Source organism: Rhinoraja longicauda, chromosome 3 (genome assembly GCF_053455715.1).
Source record: "Rhinoraja longicauda isolate Sanriku21f chromosome 3, sRhiLon1.1, whole genome shotgun sequence".
Classification (NCBI taxonomy): Eukaryota; Metazoa; Chordata; class Chondrichthyes; order Rajiformes; family Arhynchobatidae; genus Rhinoraja; species Rhinoraja longicauda.
Genome location: NC_135955.1, coordinates 29,952,170 through 29,968,229, shown reverse-complemented (window position 1 = coordinate 29,968,229; position 16,060 = coordinate 29,952,170). Strand labels below are relative to the sequence as shown.

The 16,060-nt window shown below is 41.1% G+C and overlaps 1 protein-coding gene across 1 annotated transcript in view; it reads left to right on the top strand.

Moving 5' to 3' along the window:
* megf10 (multiple EGF-like-domains 10) overlaps nt 1-16,060 on the top strand; it is a 158,269-nt gene that overhangs the window by 27,083 nt on the left and 115,126 nt on the right. Inside the window, exons 2-4 of the mRNA XM_078395540.1 lie at nt 11,025-11,157; nt 12,251-12,352; nt 14,611-14,711. Of these exons, the coding sequence (XP_078251666.1) occupies nt 11,042-11,157; nt 12,251-12,352; nt 14,611-14,711 (319 nt within the window). The 5' untranslated portion in view covers nt 11,025-11,041. The remainder of the gene's footprint in view (nt 1-11,024; nt 11,158-12,250; nt 12,353-14,610; nt 14,712-16,060) is intronic.

Genomic DNA, 16,060 nt, shown 5'->3' with positions numbered 1-16,060 from the left:
CATCTCTTCTCACAATAGATAGTTAACAATGGAACTCAGTCCTACAGAAAATGTTAGATCAATGAACGAGTATAAATTTAAAAGAAATAGATTTGCGCTAGCTGAAAATCTTAGCCTTTAGGTACAGTTGTAATCTTCCCATTTCTCTGACACACCAGCATAACACTCAGCTATTCTTTTCTCCAACGATCCTTTGATGCTATTTGGCATGCTATTAACTGTATGGGCATAAGATAAGATTAGAGTAAAGGAATTTCTGCCGAATTCCCCTGCTGTACTTTTTTCTTAGTTTAGTTTAGAGATACAGCGTGGAAACAAGGCCTTTGGCCCACTGGGTCCGCGCCGACCAGTGTTCCCCGCATATTAACACTATTCTACACACACACACACACGGGACAATTTTTACATTTACCAAGCCAATTTACCTACAAACCTGAACGTCTTTGGAGTGTGGGAGGAAACTGAAGATCTCAGAGCAAAGCTACGCGGTCACGGGGAGAACGTAAAAACTCAGTACAGATAGCACTCGCAGTTGGGATTGAACCCGGGTCTCTGGTGCTGCAAGCGCTGTAAGGCAGCAACTCTACCGCTTCACCACCGTACCGCCCAAAATTATTCCATTATCCCATTATTCTCTGCCTATTCGTGTGCCTCAAAGACTCTTGAATCCACTATCGTATCTGCCTCCACAAGTACCCCTGGCAATGCTTTCCAGGGATCTACCACTCTGTGTGTATTTAAGAAAAACTTACTCTGCACATCTCGTTTAAGCTCTTCCCCCTTTCACATTAAAGCTATGTCCTCTGGTATTTGACATTTCTACCCTGACTATCTACCTCTCTATGCCTCCCATAATTTTATAAACCTCTATCAGGTGTCTCCTCAGCATCCATTTCTTCAGAGAAAACGATACGTTTGTCTAACCTCTCCTCAGAGCTAATATCCTCTAATCCTGGCTGCATTTTGGTAAACTTCTTCTACAATTCCTCCGAAGCCTCCATGTTCTTTCTGTAATGGGGGTGACCAGAACTGCATGCAAAAGTTTAATTAAGTTGCAACAGGACTTCCTGATTCTTATTCACCATGCCCCGACAGATGACGGTATGCATACCATGTGCCTTATTTTCCACTCTGCCTACTTGTACAGCAATGCTGTTAAGGGCCCTGCCATTAACTGTATTATTTTCCCTGACAAGTGCCATCTCCATGGGCATAAGATAAGGCCACATGGTTTATTCTCCATGGGCATAAGATAAGGCCACATGGTTTATCTGGGATGACCCACTATCTGCCAAAAATGTAGAAAGCAAAACTGCTGATCACGTTGCACTGTTGAGAAGCCATGAAGATGAATGTCAAAGGCACGTCATCATCCTCAACAATGCTCAGAAAATGAGAGGGAGTTGGAGGGAAAGAATGCAGCATCTGGTTTTCTGCAGTCAATGGAAGTAGATGTTGTGGAGGAGTTTAGAGGTGAAGAAAAGGCAAGCCTCATTCTGCACCTCATGAGTTGTCCATGATCATCTTCTGATCCAGAGATTGCTCCATGAGGCATGATGAAACGTGTTCTCCTTTCTTCCAAACGGCTGATTGCAAGAATTATTTGATCTCTGAAGGAAGAGGACAACATAGAAGGAAGAGGACATCACAGCTGGATATGTTAAGGATTTGCAAATCCATTCCAAGTACAACATCAAGGCTGCCGACTGTACAGCCTTCCAAAATGTTAGTCTTTGGATGACACCAAGTCTTTGGATGAGCCAACCGTTGACCCTAGATGACATGGTTCTGGCAGTTCATTCCATCATATGTACCACCCTCTGTGTGAAAGAGTTTTCTTCCAGATCCCCTTTTTTATAACATTCCCCTCTCACCTTCAAGCCTTCTAATTTTAGATTTCCCCACCGTGGAACAGAGATTGTGGCTGTCCACCTTATCTATTGCTCTCATTATTTTATAAACCTCTATAACCTCAGCCTCGTAAACTCCAGCGGAAAAAGTCCTAGCCTCTCCTTCTTGTGGCTCAAAAACATTCCAGTCCCAATAACATAATCTAGTCCGAATGGTCAGACAGCTTAGTTTTATTGTAACTTGCATGAGATACTTCACTGGAGAGTTGTCAAAGTAAAATTTAATACAGAAAAAATGAAGAGTGATGATTGCAGTAGGTTTTAAGGAGTGGCTGGAAGGAGGATTTTAAGGCAGTGGAAATTTGAAGAGTTGATTCTAAAGCTTGTGATCCGTGCAGCCAGTGGCTAAATCAGGGATGGTCTGGAGTGCGGAATCAGAATGAAGCGATCTTGCAGATGGGCTGGAAGAGACTTCCAAAATTGTAAGTGGCTGAGTCATGCAGAAACAAGAATAACAATTTCTACATAACAGGCAAGCTGAACACTTTCCTGGGTCACTGGCCTTTCTAAATGAGCAGCTATTTAAAATTGAACGTGCAGATGACGATAAGAAAAGTTGCAAATGTTGGTAATCTGATACAAAAACAAAAATTGCTGGACGTGCATATCAGTTTAATCACTATTTGTAAAGAGAAAGTCCAAACACAACAGCTATAACCTTTCACCCAGCATTTTCAAAATTAAATGAATCTAGTTTCAATGAGATTTAAATCGGAGTATGATTTTATCCCAAGATCAGCTATTTATGACATTATTGCTAATCTTATTTCCATCCTTGCATTACTAACATCAACAGTAGCATTACATTGCCAGTTTCTGCTCCTCCCTCAGTCTATCTGCTGCTGGAATCTTCATCCATACTTTTCCTCCTATTAGACAATATTTCAGATACTGGTAGGGATATAGATCCCTAATCTGGTTTAAATGGGGCAATAAATTGACAATACAAATGGATGATGATCCTCTTAAGTGGGCACCAAAAGGGTTGGATTTGGAGAGCAGCTGAATGAATTAGTATGTTGATCATTGTGAGAGGGATACCAGAGTAGCCTGGTCAGCTTTACAGGGAGATTGGAAAGAAGATTAAAGGAGTGAGCACTGTTCTCAAACACCCCTTTCCTTGCTAAACATTTAATCATGCCTAATTACTTTTTAACAAGGTGCAAAGAACTAATTTATCTGCCTGAAAGAGCATGGCTTCATTAGATTGCTGGAAACAAACTGCTGGAAGAACTCAACAGGTTGAGCAGCATCTGCTGGGGGGAAAGGAATTGTCGATGTTGTGGATTGAAATTCTGCTTCAGGACTGTATCTTCACCCTCCCCATCACCCCTATCCTCTCCCCACAGAGGCTGCTTGACCTGCTAAACTCGTCCTACAGTTGTTTTTACTCCAGATTCCAGCTTTGGCAGTCTCTTGTATCTGCACTCAGTCGATTATTTGGTGCATCCATCTATTAAATTCATTGGTAAAGGGGAGTTGTGAGCACTATGTCTCTACTGTAGGATGGTTCACATGATACATAGAGGATGGGACTTAAAGAAGTGTTGCAATTACATCTCCTTCATCTTTATAGTTATTAACTTCATGTTTCAGAAGCTTTTGGTTTGGTTTTCCCAGTACATGGAATTATTTGACATTGTCTATGCCCCCAACAGGGGCCAGTTAGTCTTACTGTTTGCTCATCAGTCATAGAGCATGGAAACAGGGCCTTTGGCCCAACTTGCCCAGGCTGACCAACCTGCCCATCTACAACAGTCCCACCTACCTGCGTTTGGCCTATATCCCTCTAAACCTATCCTATCCATGTACCTGTCCATATGTTTTTTAACAGAGTAACTATTTAAAAGGGTCTCTGTGCATCATAGAGTCTCTTGTGGGAAAAAAATTCTCCTTCAAATGCAGTGAGTGGAGGATAGTTTCCTAATACACTCCCGCTATATGATGTAGACACCAGTCTCTTATGGCCACGACTATCAGAGGAATTCGCTGACCTGTGTTCTGTGAGGGACTGTATTAGAATAGGGTATGGCCCCATGTGGGTGTTCTGCCATTCAATAATATCATGGCTAATCTCTTGCCTCAGCATCACTTTCCTGCACTAGCCCCAAACCCTACTCAAAACCCCATTAATCTCGATGCTAAATACATTTGATTTCTTGTTCAATTAAACACTGATGTGAAAATTATTTTAAAATGTGCCTGATACATGTGTGCCTTGGAGAAACAAACCCTCAAATAACCAGGGCAATTGGCTAAAATTCTCTACCCTCATTACATTGATTGGGGGATCTTGAAGAGGTTTGTGGGTGGAGCTGGCACTTAAACATCGTTGAAGATCACGGAATCTTCACATATAATTGCTCTCAAATTTCCACAATCTTTTACCCTGCTCAGGGCAATCTCTACAAAATCTCTCTCATAATGTGGAAGACATTAGAAATTAATATATATCCTCTGGTCTGCTTCAAACTCTAGTTATAATGATATGGCAGTGCTTTGCTGCTGAAGTCATGTTTAACCTGCCCCATTTGTTTAAAAATTACTCCTGAGTGGAATAGCTTAAATAGCCATCTACAGATAATGGTAATTGGCTCTTAACTGAGATTAATAAAGCAATGTTTGAGGCAAATTACCCAAGCCCAAGTCAATTAATTTGAAAAGAGCTCAAAATGACTCTGTTTCCTGCCATTTTTATGAAAAATATTTTGCATTAATAACAAAGAGAAACACTTGAAGCAGCGATATGTGACTGATGTGGAGGAAGTACAAATTTTATAGATTAGTTTGGCTGCACTTTTAGTAATTGTATAAATGTTTTCTTGCACAACAACATATAAAATGCCTTCATCTCGTGCTACTCCATAGCACAAGGGGATCATTATAAAATAGGTTAAAAAAAAAACTTACAATGGGAATTTTATAATTTATGGAAAACAGTTAAGTTGGCATTTTCACAAACTTGTCAAGTTTATTTCTATGAACACTCATTTATCAAGTGCATACAACTAAAAATGAAATTTATACTGTTTTATTAGCAGCCATTTGATCTATTTGTACTGCACTCCAGTTGATTGAAAATATGAATAATTATTTGGAAACGATTGTGTTTTGGTGGAAATTTTGTTTCAGTTATATATGTTCCTTAATTTCTCAGAGCTAAACTGGAGTAACTATAGATTATCTAGCCTTGGCTGGCACTGTCTTGGGTCAAGTTGACAATTGAGGAGTTTATGCATCCAAAGGGTAGTTTACCCATATCTGTTGTCACTGCAAAACATGTAACATTTCAACAATGTATTCAAAATTAATATTGGAAGAGAAGGTTGTGATGTAAAACCCTTTTTAAAGGGAACATTTCTTCTGGTTTCTTTTGTAAATTGAGATTAGAGAAACCCTTTAGTGAGATTGTGAATACAGTTCAATATTTCATTCCGTGATTTAACGTGGCAACAAGTGGAGCTATTAGTTTTCTTTATGGGTGACAAGGCATTTGATTTCCTTATAGGGCATTTAATAGGATTTTAGATAGACACATGGGTATGGAGGGAAATGGGTCATGTGCAGGCAGAGGAGATTAATTTAACTTGGCATTATGTTCGACATGGACATTGCAGGCCAAGGGCCTGTTCCTGTGCTGTACTCTTCTATGAATGTTCTTATTTTACAAAAAGATAGACACAAAAATGGGGCTTGAGGTTGACACCTCAGAATGTGAGAAAATTAGCAATATTTTCCATGTTGTAAAAATTATTATTTTTAAGACACAAAATGCTGGAGTAACAATGGATCAGGCTGCATCTCCGGAGAATGTGAATCGATGATGTTTTGGTTTGGGACCCTTCTGCAGACTGAAGAAGGGTCTCGACCTAAAACATCACCTATTCATGTTCTCTAGTGACACTGCCTGAAATGCTGTTACTCCAGCACTTTGTGTCCTTTTGTGTAAACTAGCATCTGCAGTTCTTTGTTCCTACTTCGTATTATTTTTAACCATATAATTTGTCAAGTCGTGATAATGTTTCTTAGCCATAGGTTGAAAGACAAGTAATGACCCACATTTGCACCAGTCTTCTGGACAATCTAGACCCTTGCAACTAGCGTACAAGAAAACTAGGTCTATGGAGGATGCCATTGCTCTTGTACTATATTCAGCCCTGGATCAGCAAGACAAGAAGAACATCTATATCAGGATGTCATTCACTGACTAAAGCTCAGCCTTCAACATTATAATATTAAACTTTGAGACCTTGGGGTTGGGACCTCCATCTGCAACTGGCCTCGGGTGTTCCTGACCAGCAGAATTCAGTCAGTTAGAATTGATCAGAACATTTCCTCCACCCTAACCCTTAACATTGGTGCCTCTCATGTTTGTCCGCCTAGTCCTTTGCTCGACTCCCTGTACACGCATGACTGTATGGCCAAGTGTCGTGCCAACTCAATCTTTAAGTTCGCCGATGATACCACTGTTGTTGGTTGGATCAATAATAACAATGAGATGAATTTCAAGAAAGAGATCGAGAACCATGTTTCATGGCGTCAGGACAATAACCTAGCCCTTAACACCTGCAAGACAAAAGAGTTGGTTGTTGACCCAAGGAAGAGAGGGGGTGAACTGAACCCTCATCCTCATCAATGGAGCGGTTGTAGCGATGGTCGACAGCTGCAAGTTCTTAGGCATCCATATAGCCTGCAATATCTTTACTCCGATGCAATGCTCAAGAAAACGTGTCAGCATATTTACTTTCTTCAATGCCTGAGTAGATTTGGCATGTCCAGCAAGATTCTTTCGAACTTCTATCGATACACTACCAAAAGTATTCTGATAAGATGTATCTCAACCTAGTATGGCAACTGCTTTGCTTTGATTTTGCCGGCATGAACTTGCAGAGAATGGTGAATATTGCCCATCCATAAGACTTATTGCTTCCTCCCTTTCAGTCTATCTTTAGGAGCATTGCATTGGAAAGGCTGAATGTATCATCAAGGATACCTGTCATCCTGGGGCCATTCCCTTTTCTACTTTCTGGGAGAAGATACAGCAACTTGAAAGCTCATACAAAAGAACAGCTTCTTCCCCACTGATATCAGACTCCTGGAACTACAGGTGTATGATCTCTTTCACCACCTCCCTCCCCCCCCCCCCCCCATCTCTTGCTGGAGGTTGGAGGTGCTAATCTTGTTCTTAACTCTACCCCATTTGGTTATTTCATTATTTTACTTTAATAACCTTTTGCATTACCTTGCAATGCACTACAATATTTCACCATTGTGCTGTTTGGATTAATTTATTGTAATATTGACTGTATGTATCCTGTTTACACCGAGCCTGATGATGTGAAGAAGAAATGTCATTGCACACGGGTGTATATGACAATAAACATCTGAATCTTTATCCATTTGAATCTAAAATGATAGAGTGATGGCAATACTAAGCAGAACAGGCAGCATATGTGGAGAGAAAAAAACGGAGTTAATGTTGCAGATGGATCATCTTCCATCAGAAATAGCCAACACTGGCACAAACAGGAAAGACTAGTTATCTAAAATTATTGAGTTCAGTGTTAAGTCCTAAGAGCTGCAATGTGCCACATGGAAGATTAGGTGTTGTTCCTCAAGTTTGTGTGGGTTTCTTTGTCACAGGTACTTCTTCATCCCTCCCCCCCCAACCAACTCTGCAAGTTAAAATCCACTTATCATTTCAAAGTTGCAGATCTGACAATGGACCTGAAATATCAACCCTGTTTCTTTTTGTACAGTTGATGTATGACCTCCTGATTATCCCTGTTTCAGATTTCCAGCATATGCATTTTTTTTTAAACTTTCCAGAATTTGGGACCTTGTTAACTGAAGAGATGTAGAACCCTGATTTCCAAAGTGCTTGAGTTGAAGGGATACTTGCATGCTGGAGGATCACAGGGTTGGAGATGACAACTGACAAAACCTGAGAAATAATATTACTGGAATATTGCAGTCTTAACTTTGTAATCCCATTACCAGTACCAGATGGAACTCAGGGCAGATCTGACAACTGATTAATGCAACTTGGCTTTCAAAACGAAAATGAGTATATTTATAAAATATTTATTTTTAGTTTGTAATTTTAGGAAGGGCTTCTCTAATTGAATCTTTAAGTTGAGAATTCCTTTGATGGCCCAGTATCCTATGTCCAACTTGCAAAATAATTATTTTCAGCTGCAGACAATCTTGTTAGATTTTTTAAAAAACCCACTTCAAGCTTTTAGAGAGAGGTTTGTAAATCACTTCCCCATCTCAGATTTAAAAATGAGTTGCACCATCTAATATTCTTACAAACCATGGGAGCATTGGATTATGATTACTGCATATTGAAGGTACGAGAATTATCATAAAATCGGAGAATGAAAAAGGCCTTCTAAAAGACTTTTTCTTTCAGTGTTTTGAATGTTTAATTTTGTTAGGAAAATTATCTCAAACATTTGCAAGATATTTCACAAAAGGAAGAAGGTGAAGCTGTAAAATCTGCAACAGCAGAATTTGGATGTACTTCTGGGATCAGGGAAGACCATATGACTCAACCAGATAGGCTCAACTCAACGCTCCTGGGGATGGCACTGGAGTGCTGCCATGCTGAGGAGGTTGTGGGCAGTTGGTTAGGTGACTGCCTAAGTGTTTCTTGTCAAGGAATAAGTCCTCTGGCAGGAAATGGGCTGAGTAGGTTTCACCAATGTCACTGCTGCCTCTGAGAGGACACAGGAACCCAAACAGGAATTACTGCATCAACGTCCACCAGATGGAAACACTAGAAGCAAAATTTGGACAAGAACTAGATCAGGTCTGTTGAAGCAATATTGACAAAGTAATGAAGTGGCCAGCTATTTCCAAGCAATTCAGGCGACACGGTCAGGGTGTGGAGATTCACAATGTGCTGTGAAATCTCCAGAGCCTGCCACTGTATTGATGGCCTTACCCAAAAGGCTTCAGAGTCTGGCCAATACCAATGCCTTTTCCTGAATTTGTATGTTTGTTGGTTACAATACACTTGCTGGTGACCAATGCTGCAAGGTAGCAACCTCATAATTGTTAAACCAATGCCAATCAAGTTCTCTGGGACAGAAAGGAACAAAAATAAACTATTCCATCTTTTTTCTAAAGTATATCAATGTCAAATTTACATTTTTTTCTTTTAATTTTTCTTTCATTCGCTATTTTCTCATCATCCAATTTTTCTTTTGTCGTTTTATTTTATTTTCTGCCTTTGTTTCTACTCATATTCATTCCTTTCCATTCTCAATTATGCTTTAAAAAAGAATTGTACTTGCTTGTTCAAGATAGAGACAATTGGTCTCTGTTCTCACAAGGGATCACAGACCTAAAATGTTAATACTCTATTTCTTTCCCCAGATGCTGCCTGGTAATTGTTTACAACATTTTCTGTTTTATTTTAGATTGACAGCGTCTGCAGTCCTTTGATTTTGATTGGTCCCTTTGTTTGAGGTCTGGAAGCCCTGTGGCTCCCAGCTTGCATTCCCCAAAACTTGCAGTTGATAAAGAATTGTTGCTGAAAAGCATGTGAGGAGGTCTTTAGAAAGGCAGGCATCCTAAGATGCTCCAAAGTAGAGTCATAGAGTCCTACAGCACAGAAAGAGGCCCTTCGGCCCATCGTGTCCGCGCCGCCCGTTACCAAACACAGTCTAATTTTAATCCCATTTTCCCGCATTTGGACCGTAGCCCTGAATGTTGTAGCATTTCAAGTGCCCATCCAAATGCCTCTTAAACGTTGTGAGTGTTCCCGCCTCCACCACCACCCCAGGCAGTGAGTTCCAGACTCCAACCACCCTCTGGGTGAAAAAGTTCTTTCTCACATCCCCCCGAAACCTCCCTCCCCTTACCCTGTATCTATGTCCCCTCGTTGTTGAACCTTCCACCAGTGGAAGAAGTTCCCCGCCATCTACCTTATCTATGCCCCTCATGATCTTGTACACCTCGATCATGTCCCCTCTCAGCCTTCTCTGCTCCAGGGAAAACAACCCCAGTCTGCTCAGTCTCTCCTCATAGCCGAGGCCCTTCATCCCTGGCAGCATCCTGGTGAATCTCCTCTGCACCCTCTCCAAAGCTATCACATCCTTTCTATAATGTGGTGACCAGAACTACACAATACTCCAGCTGTGGCCTCACCAGTGTTCTGTACAATTCCATCATTACCCCCCTACTTTTATATTCGATGCCCCGGCTAATGAAGGCCAGTAACCCATATGCCTTTTTGACCACCCTGTCCACCTGTCCTGCTGCCTTCAAGGACTTGTGTACCTATACTCCAAGGTCCCTCTCTACCCCTGTCTTCCCTAGAGTCCTTCCATTCATGGTGTACTCCCTCTCCAAGTTATTTCTGCCAAAGTGCATCACCTCGCACTTTTCAGGATTAAATTCCATCTGCCACTGCTCCGCCCATCTGACCATCTCATCTATATCTTCCTGCAGCTTGCAGATCCCTTCCTTGCTAAGTACAGAGAAACGTATCTGGTTCCCAATCAGACGGTGGCCCTGTGTACTGACACTATATACTGTTGATGGAGTTGAACTATTATTAGTTTTTCCGCTCAACGTTTCTATGACTGCTGTGCAATGATTTATACTGCTCAAAAAAACACTTTTGTGTGCCAGGCATCATCTGTGGAGGGAAATAGACAGATGACATTTCAGGTTGGGATCGTTCCTCAGTTAGATGGAGAAGTGTGGAGAATGCTGGGAATGAGAGGTAGGAGTGGGGCAAAGCCTGACAAGTGATATGTGAAGATAGGCACAAAAAGCTGGAGTAACTCAGCGGGACAGGCAGCATCTCTGGAGAGAAGGAATGGATGACGTTTCGGGTCGCGACCCTTCTTCAGACTGAAAGTCACAGGAAACGGAGACGGGAGATATAGATGATGCACAGAGGGCAATACAGATGTGTGTGGGAGAAGGGATGATTGGCGGATGGGTGGAGTAAGTATCAAAGAGCTTCGAGATAAATAGAAAAAACCCAGCGTTGGATAAGGAAATAAGTGTGTCAGATTGTAATGTTATGTTTGCCATCATGAGATGCTTTTGCAATGCATTAAATGTTCAAATGCTTTATTTCTCCCAAATAAATAGGCTTGGCTTGTAAGAGGATGGGTCCCTGCACATCGCACCGAGCTTCCATCATTATCACTCTGTCATGGTGTCTCTGGCACAGCGTAATGTTGCTGAATCTCGAGGATCCAAATGTATGCAGCCATTGGGAGAGGTGAGCCTGCTTTACTTGACCAAATCATTCATCTTCTGAATTATAAAATGGACAACACTTGGCAGATCAGGGTGTATCTGTGAAGAGAGAAACGGAGTTAATGCAACAGATTGATGACGCTATTATGATGAAAGATCATCAGCCGGACATGATGTTTCCTACTCCCCACAGATGCTGCTTGATCTGTTGAATATTTCCAGCATATATAGGTTTTTGATTTGTACTCCTTTTCTGATTATGATGTCTGCGTCGGGTTTGGGAACATCAAGGGATAGGATGGTGGCCAGTGTCAGGGTTCAGAGTGTTGGCTGATTGTGTTGTCAAAGTTAGAGTAGGGAACACCAGAGGGTTGGGGACATGGGTAAGTGGCCCAAAGTTGCTTGTATGTTTTAACCTGTTTTGACAAACAGAAACTTATAAATTGAAACTGATGCAGAAGTTGTTATATTCTTGGAGAGGTTGATTCCTATATATTTTTGCAGCCTCAGTTTCATTGTCAGCACCTAATAATATAATTCTTTTTTTTATATCAATACGATACGATACGATAGAACTTTATTTATCCCAGGAGCGAAATTGATCTGCCCACAGTCATAAAATACAAAATACATGAAATATGAAATTAAAGTGATGAGTGAAAAGGATTGGGGATGTGCAAAATTGGGGAGGGAGGGGTGGGGGAGGGGGAAGGGGAGATAGTCTACCCCATGACAGAAGGGGAGGAGTTGTACAGTTTGAAAGAAGCATGGAAAAAGGATCTCCTGTGGCATTCTGATGGTGGTCAATAAGAAGTCCTTGCATTTTTCCCTCTGATTAATGAGGATTTGGTGTATGTATTACTGTGCCGATCAGAAGAAGAAAACTGAGTATTCATTGGCAGGTATGGGAAAGACAACATATTCATGCATGCTCTTGCAGTAAGGATAGGAAATACCAAATGGTAGACTAACTCCTGAACTATAGAGTATACTGAATCAGTAGCAATAATAATTGGCTAACCATTTTAATTAGGAGCATGTGGATTTCAAAAGATTGTTACAGTGATTGTGAATGGGTCATTCCATTGCAAGTAACACACTCTTGTCTTTCCAAGCTATTCGGTGACCGTCCAAGAATCCTATGCCCACCCATACGACCAGATTTACTATACGAGCTGCACAGATATCCTGAACTGGTTTAAATGTACTCGGCACCGGTATGTATAATTCAGCACCTCTTGTCATGTCAAAAATAAAGTACAGGTCCAGCACCGATTTTCCGGCACCCTTGGTTCCAGAGCATCACCATATTATCCGTTTGGCAGGACCTACAGTGGCCGAGATACTGACCTGCAAAGTTGTCTGCAAAAGTTGGCAATGGGAACGGATCTGCTGGCTCTGGCTAGGTGGGATTTCCAGTGTCTTGGCCACAGGGGGCAAGTTCTACCCGCCGATCAGTGCGGAAGTCCTAATGAGGTCAAGAACGGCCACGTCACCCAGCCTAGGTGCCACATTTTCAGGGGGGCGGGGGATTTCAAGTGTGCTCTTGTAATTTGGCCTGGATAAAAGAGGAGCCAGACCACCAGTTGCCGGAAAATCAGCGGTGGACCCGTAGGATCTTTTGTTATATAAAAATTAGCAATTATCTTCAGATCTGGCTTGGTAAAGTTAAAGTTGATATTGTAATGGCTTGCAAGCAGTGAAAAATACATTTCATTCACAGATATTTTGTTCCAGTTGAACATAAAAAAATCTCACTATTCCTTGATGAAGTCAAGGATTAGTACTTGTGTCAGGGCTAATAGGGAGAAGACAGGAGAATGGAGTTGAGGGGAAGATAGATCAGCCATGATTGAATGGCGGTATAGACATGATGGTCCAAATGGCCTAATTCTGCTCCTATCACTTATGAACTTATGAAGTCATTTTTGAATTTCTGATATTTTTGGCAGCAGCCAAGTTAGCTTGTCATCAGCAAATGAAGAATTTAAGCTGGAGAGTATTACATACTGACAATGATATGTTCTTTTGGGACTCTCTTGTCAAATGGATAAGAAAGTCATCCACAGATTGTTCAAAGAACTTTTATGTCCTGAGCCTTATTTTTCTCTCTTGATGAGGCGACCATTCAGCCCCTTCAGCCAACACCATTCTCTTGGACCATGGCTCATCTGTGATGTATCTCCATTCATTTGCTTTTCCCCACAACCTTCAACACGTTTAATCAAAGGAAAAATCAATCACACTTTAAAAATTAAAACTTGATCCAACAATTCGTCTTTGCAAATGTCTACCACTCGCTATGAAGCAAAATGTTACATTTCATTCCTACAAAGACATTTTCGAACATCGGCCCCAGTTGAAGACTTCCCAGCCTATGAAAATAATTCTTTTTTCTATCTGATTACTTCTCCATAATATCCTTAAAATTCAGACTTGTATCTTTAATTTCCTGTTGCTGAGAATACAACTCAGTGAATACAGAATTTATGTCATAGAGTGAAACAGAGTGGAAACAGACCCTTCGGCCTAGCTTGCCCACACCGACCAACATGTCTCAGCTACCCCAGTTCCACCTGCCTGTGTTTGGCCCATATCCCTCCAAACCTGTCCTATCCATGTCATGACATTGTAATATAGATCTTGTATGAGATGCTTTATATTGTATTGTGAATGGTTACATGTATTATGTTCCGTGTTGCAAATTTTATGAAGAAAGTATAAGTTTGAAAGGTAAAAGAGTCAAACTATTGGGCTGAAGTATGCAGGCCGTGGCCAGCAGTTCTGAAGGGAGTGGCCACAAAGGATCTTTGTGCTGCATCTTGGTGGAACCAGTCTGGAACCACCATGAACTCAAAGGGCCACAATTGAGTGCTGGGTTTGTGAGAAGGCTCTAAAGTGCACAGTGAGCTGGGTGACAGGTGCCTGGTTGTTTAATTGTTTCTCTTCTTCAATGATGTTCAGACCAAGCATGGGGTCAAGTCCCCATTCATTGTAATGGAGATTTTTGGCCTGGAAATTGGAAGGTCAATGGACAATTTTAAAAAAACCATTATGCAATTCATTGTTTTTAACATCATTTCAATTAACTTTCATTTAGGGAATTAAAATAAGTAATTATTATTTTCATCCCTTGCATAAATCTTAACTGCATCTTAGCATGAACAGCTTTGAGAAAAGTTGGGTCTGCACTCAGCCTTGGCTCCTGTGACAGGATGTCTGAGAGTTTAGGGACTGGGCCTCCATGCTCTGTCTCCTGAGGCCCAGTCATAAATCTGGCCTTCTCACAGCTGGACCAGGTTATGGGCCATACCAGTGTGATTCAGAATATTGCTTTCACCTATAACATGATATTCTTGGCTTACTTAAAGCATATTTTGATTTTCCTTTCATTGTTTACCTAATTTCCATTAAGACAAGTGTGATTCATGCTCCCATTGTATCTAAGGCTATAACCTTGGGCCTTGTCTTTCAGAATAAGTTATCGTACAGCCTACAGACGGGGAGAGAAAACAATGTACCGTCGTCGTTCTCAGTGCTGCCCGGGATTTTATGAAAGTTCTGGGATCTGTGTCCGTAAGTACTGTCTTTATTTGCAAGTAATTTGGGGTGAATCTCTTTCAGACTCCCTGCTGATCAGGTTGAGAGCCATAAAAAGATGAAAATGGACATCTTCATTTTCACCTTCATTATACCATTTACTTTGAATTGAGAACCTTACAGTGGTGCAGCTAGTAGAGTTGCTGCAGGCACAAGGAACTGCTGGCACAGGAGGGAAATTGATCTGCCAACGGTCATAAAAACAATAGATACATGAAACATGAAATTACAGTAACGAGTGGAAAGGATTGGGGATGTGCAAAGATCTTGGAGGGTGGGGGGTGGGAAGTTAGTCTACCTCACGAGAGAAAGGGGAGGAGTTGTACAGTTTGATAGCCACAGGGAAAGAGGATCTCCGGTGGCGTTTTGTGCTGCATCTTGGTGGAAACAGTCTGGAACCACCATGCACTCAAAGGGACAGAATTGATGCATTCTATATTGTTCTGAAATGTGGAAATGTAGAATTCTGATCATGGTCCAAGTGAAATACAAAATAGTCTTTCAGATTATTTTAATAGATCCGTGTTGGGAGGATACCTATGAACCTTTATTAGGACCAGAGTATATCCATTCATCAGATTAATAATCTGTAGCGCAAATCATTGTTAATACTTTTTTAATGTAAAACAGTTGGTTGAGTTGCATTCATAGTTTCATCATTTCCCTGTTAATATCGATATTTTCCAAAGCAAAGTATTTCATTTTCCCATGACTAATTTTGCCTGTCAGAAGGTTGTGCGTTGAAATCACTCCTCAGAAAACTGAGCATTAAATCTCGGGAATGTTACACTGTGGAAGGTGTTGTCTTTCAAATGAGGCATTAAATCGTTCTGATCAATAGATGTAAAAGATAAAACAGCCACTGTCCCAGAAGGCTCTTTCTGTGTAGTGACCGCAATTATATCAACCCTATGGTATGAGTATAACATTTTCCAATGTCAAGTAATCTCACCTTCAGTATGTTTTCTCCCAATCCCTCCTTCTCTCCTTCTGACCTTTCTCTAGCCCTCCTTCACCCATTTTCACCCCTTCCCCCTTCTGGTTCCATACACCCACTATCCACACATTTTACACACCAGTTCCCACTTTCCCCCATCAGATTTTGGTTTAATCTCCCCATCACCTCTCCCCCGTGGTCCCATTCCCTTCCTTCCCATTCCATAACCTTCCTATTTGAGGTGATTATTTTCTGTCTGGCTTGATGAATGATTAATTAGAAAGAGAAGTACCAGCCAGATTGATTTATCTCCCTGCAGCTCTTTTGTGACTATTGTTTGTTCACTGGATGTTGTTGGCATGGAATATGAGAGTTGGGACAACGTTGG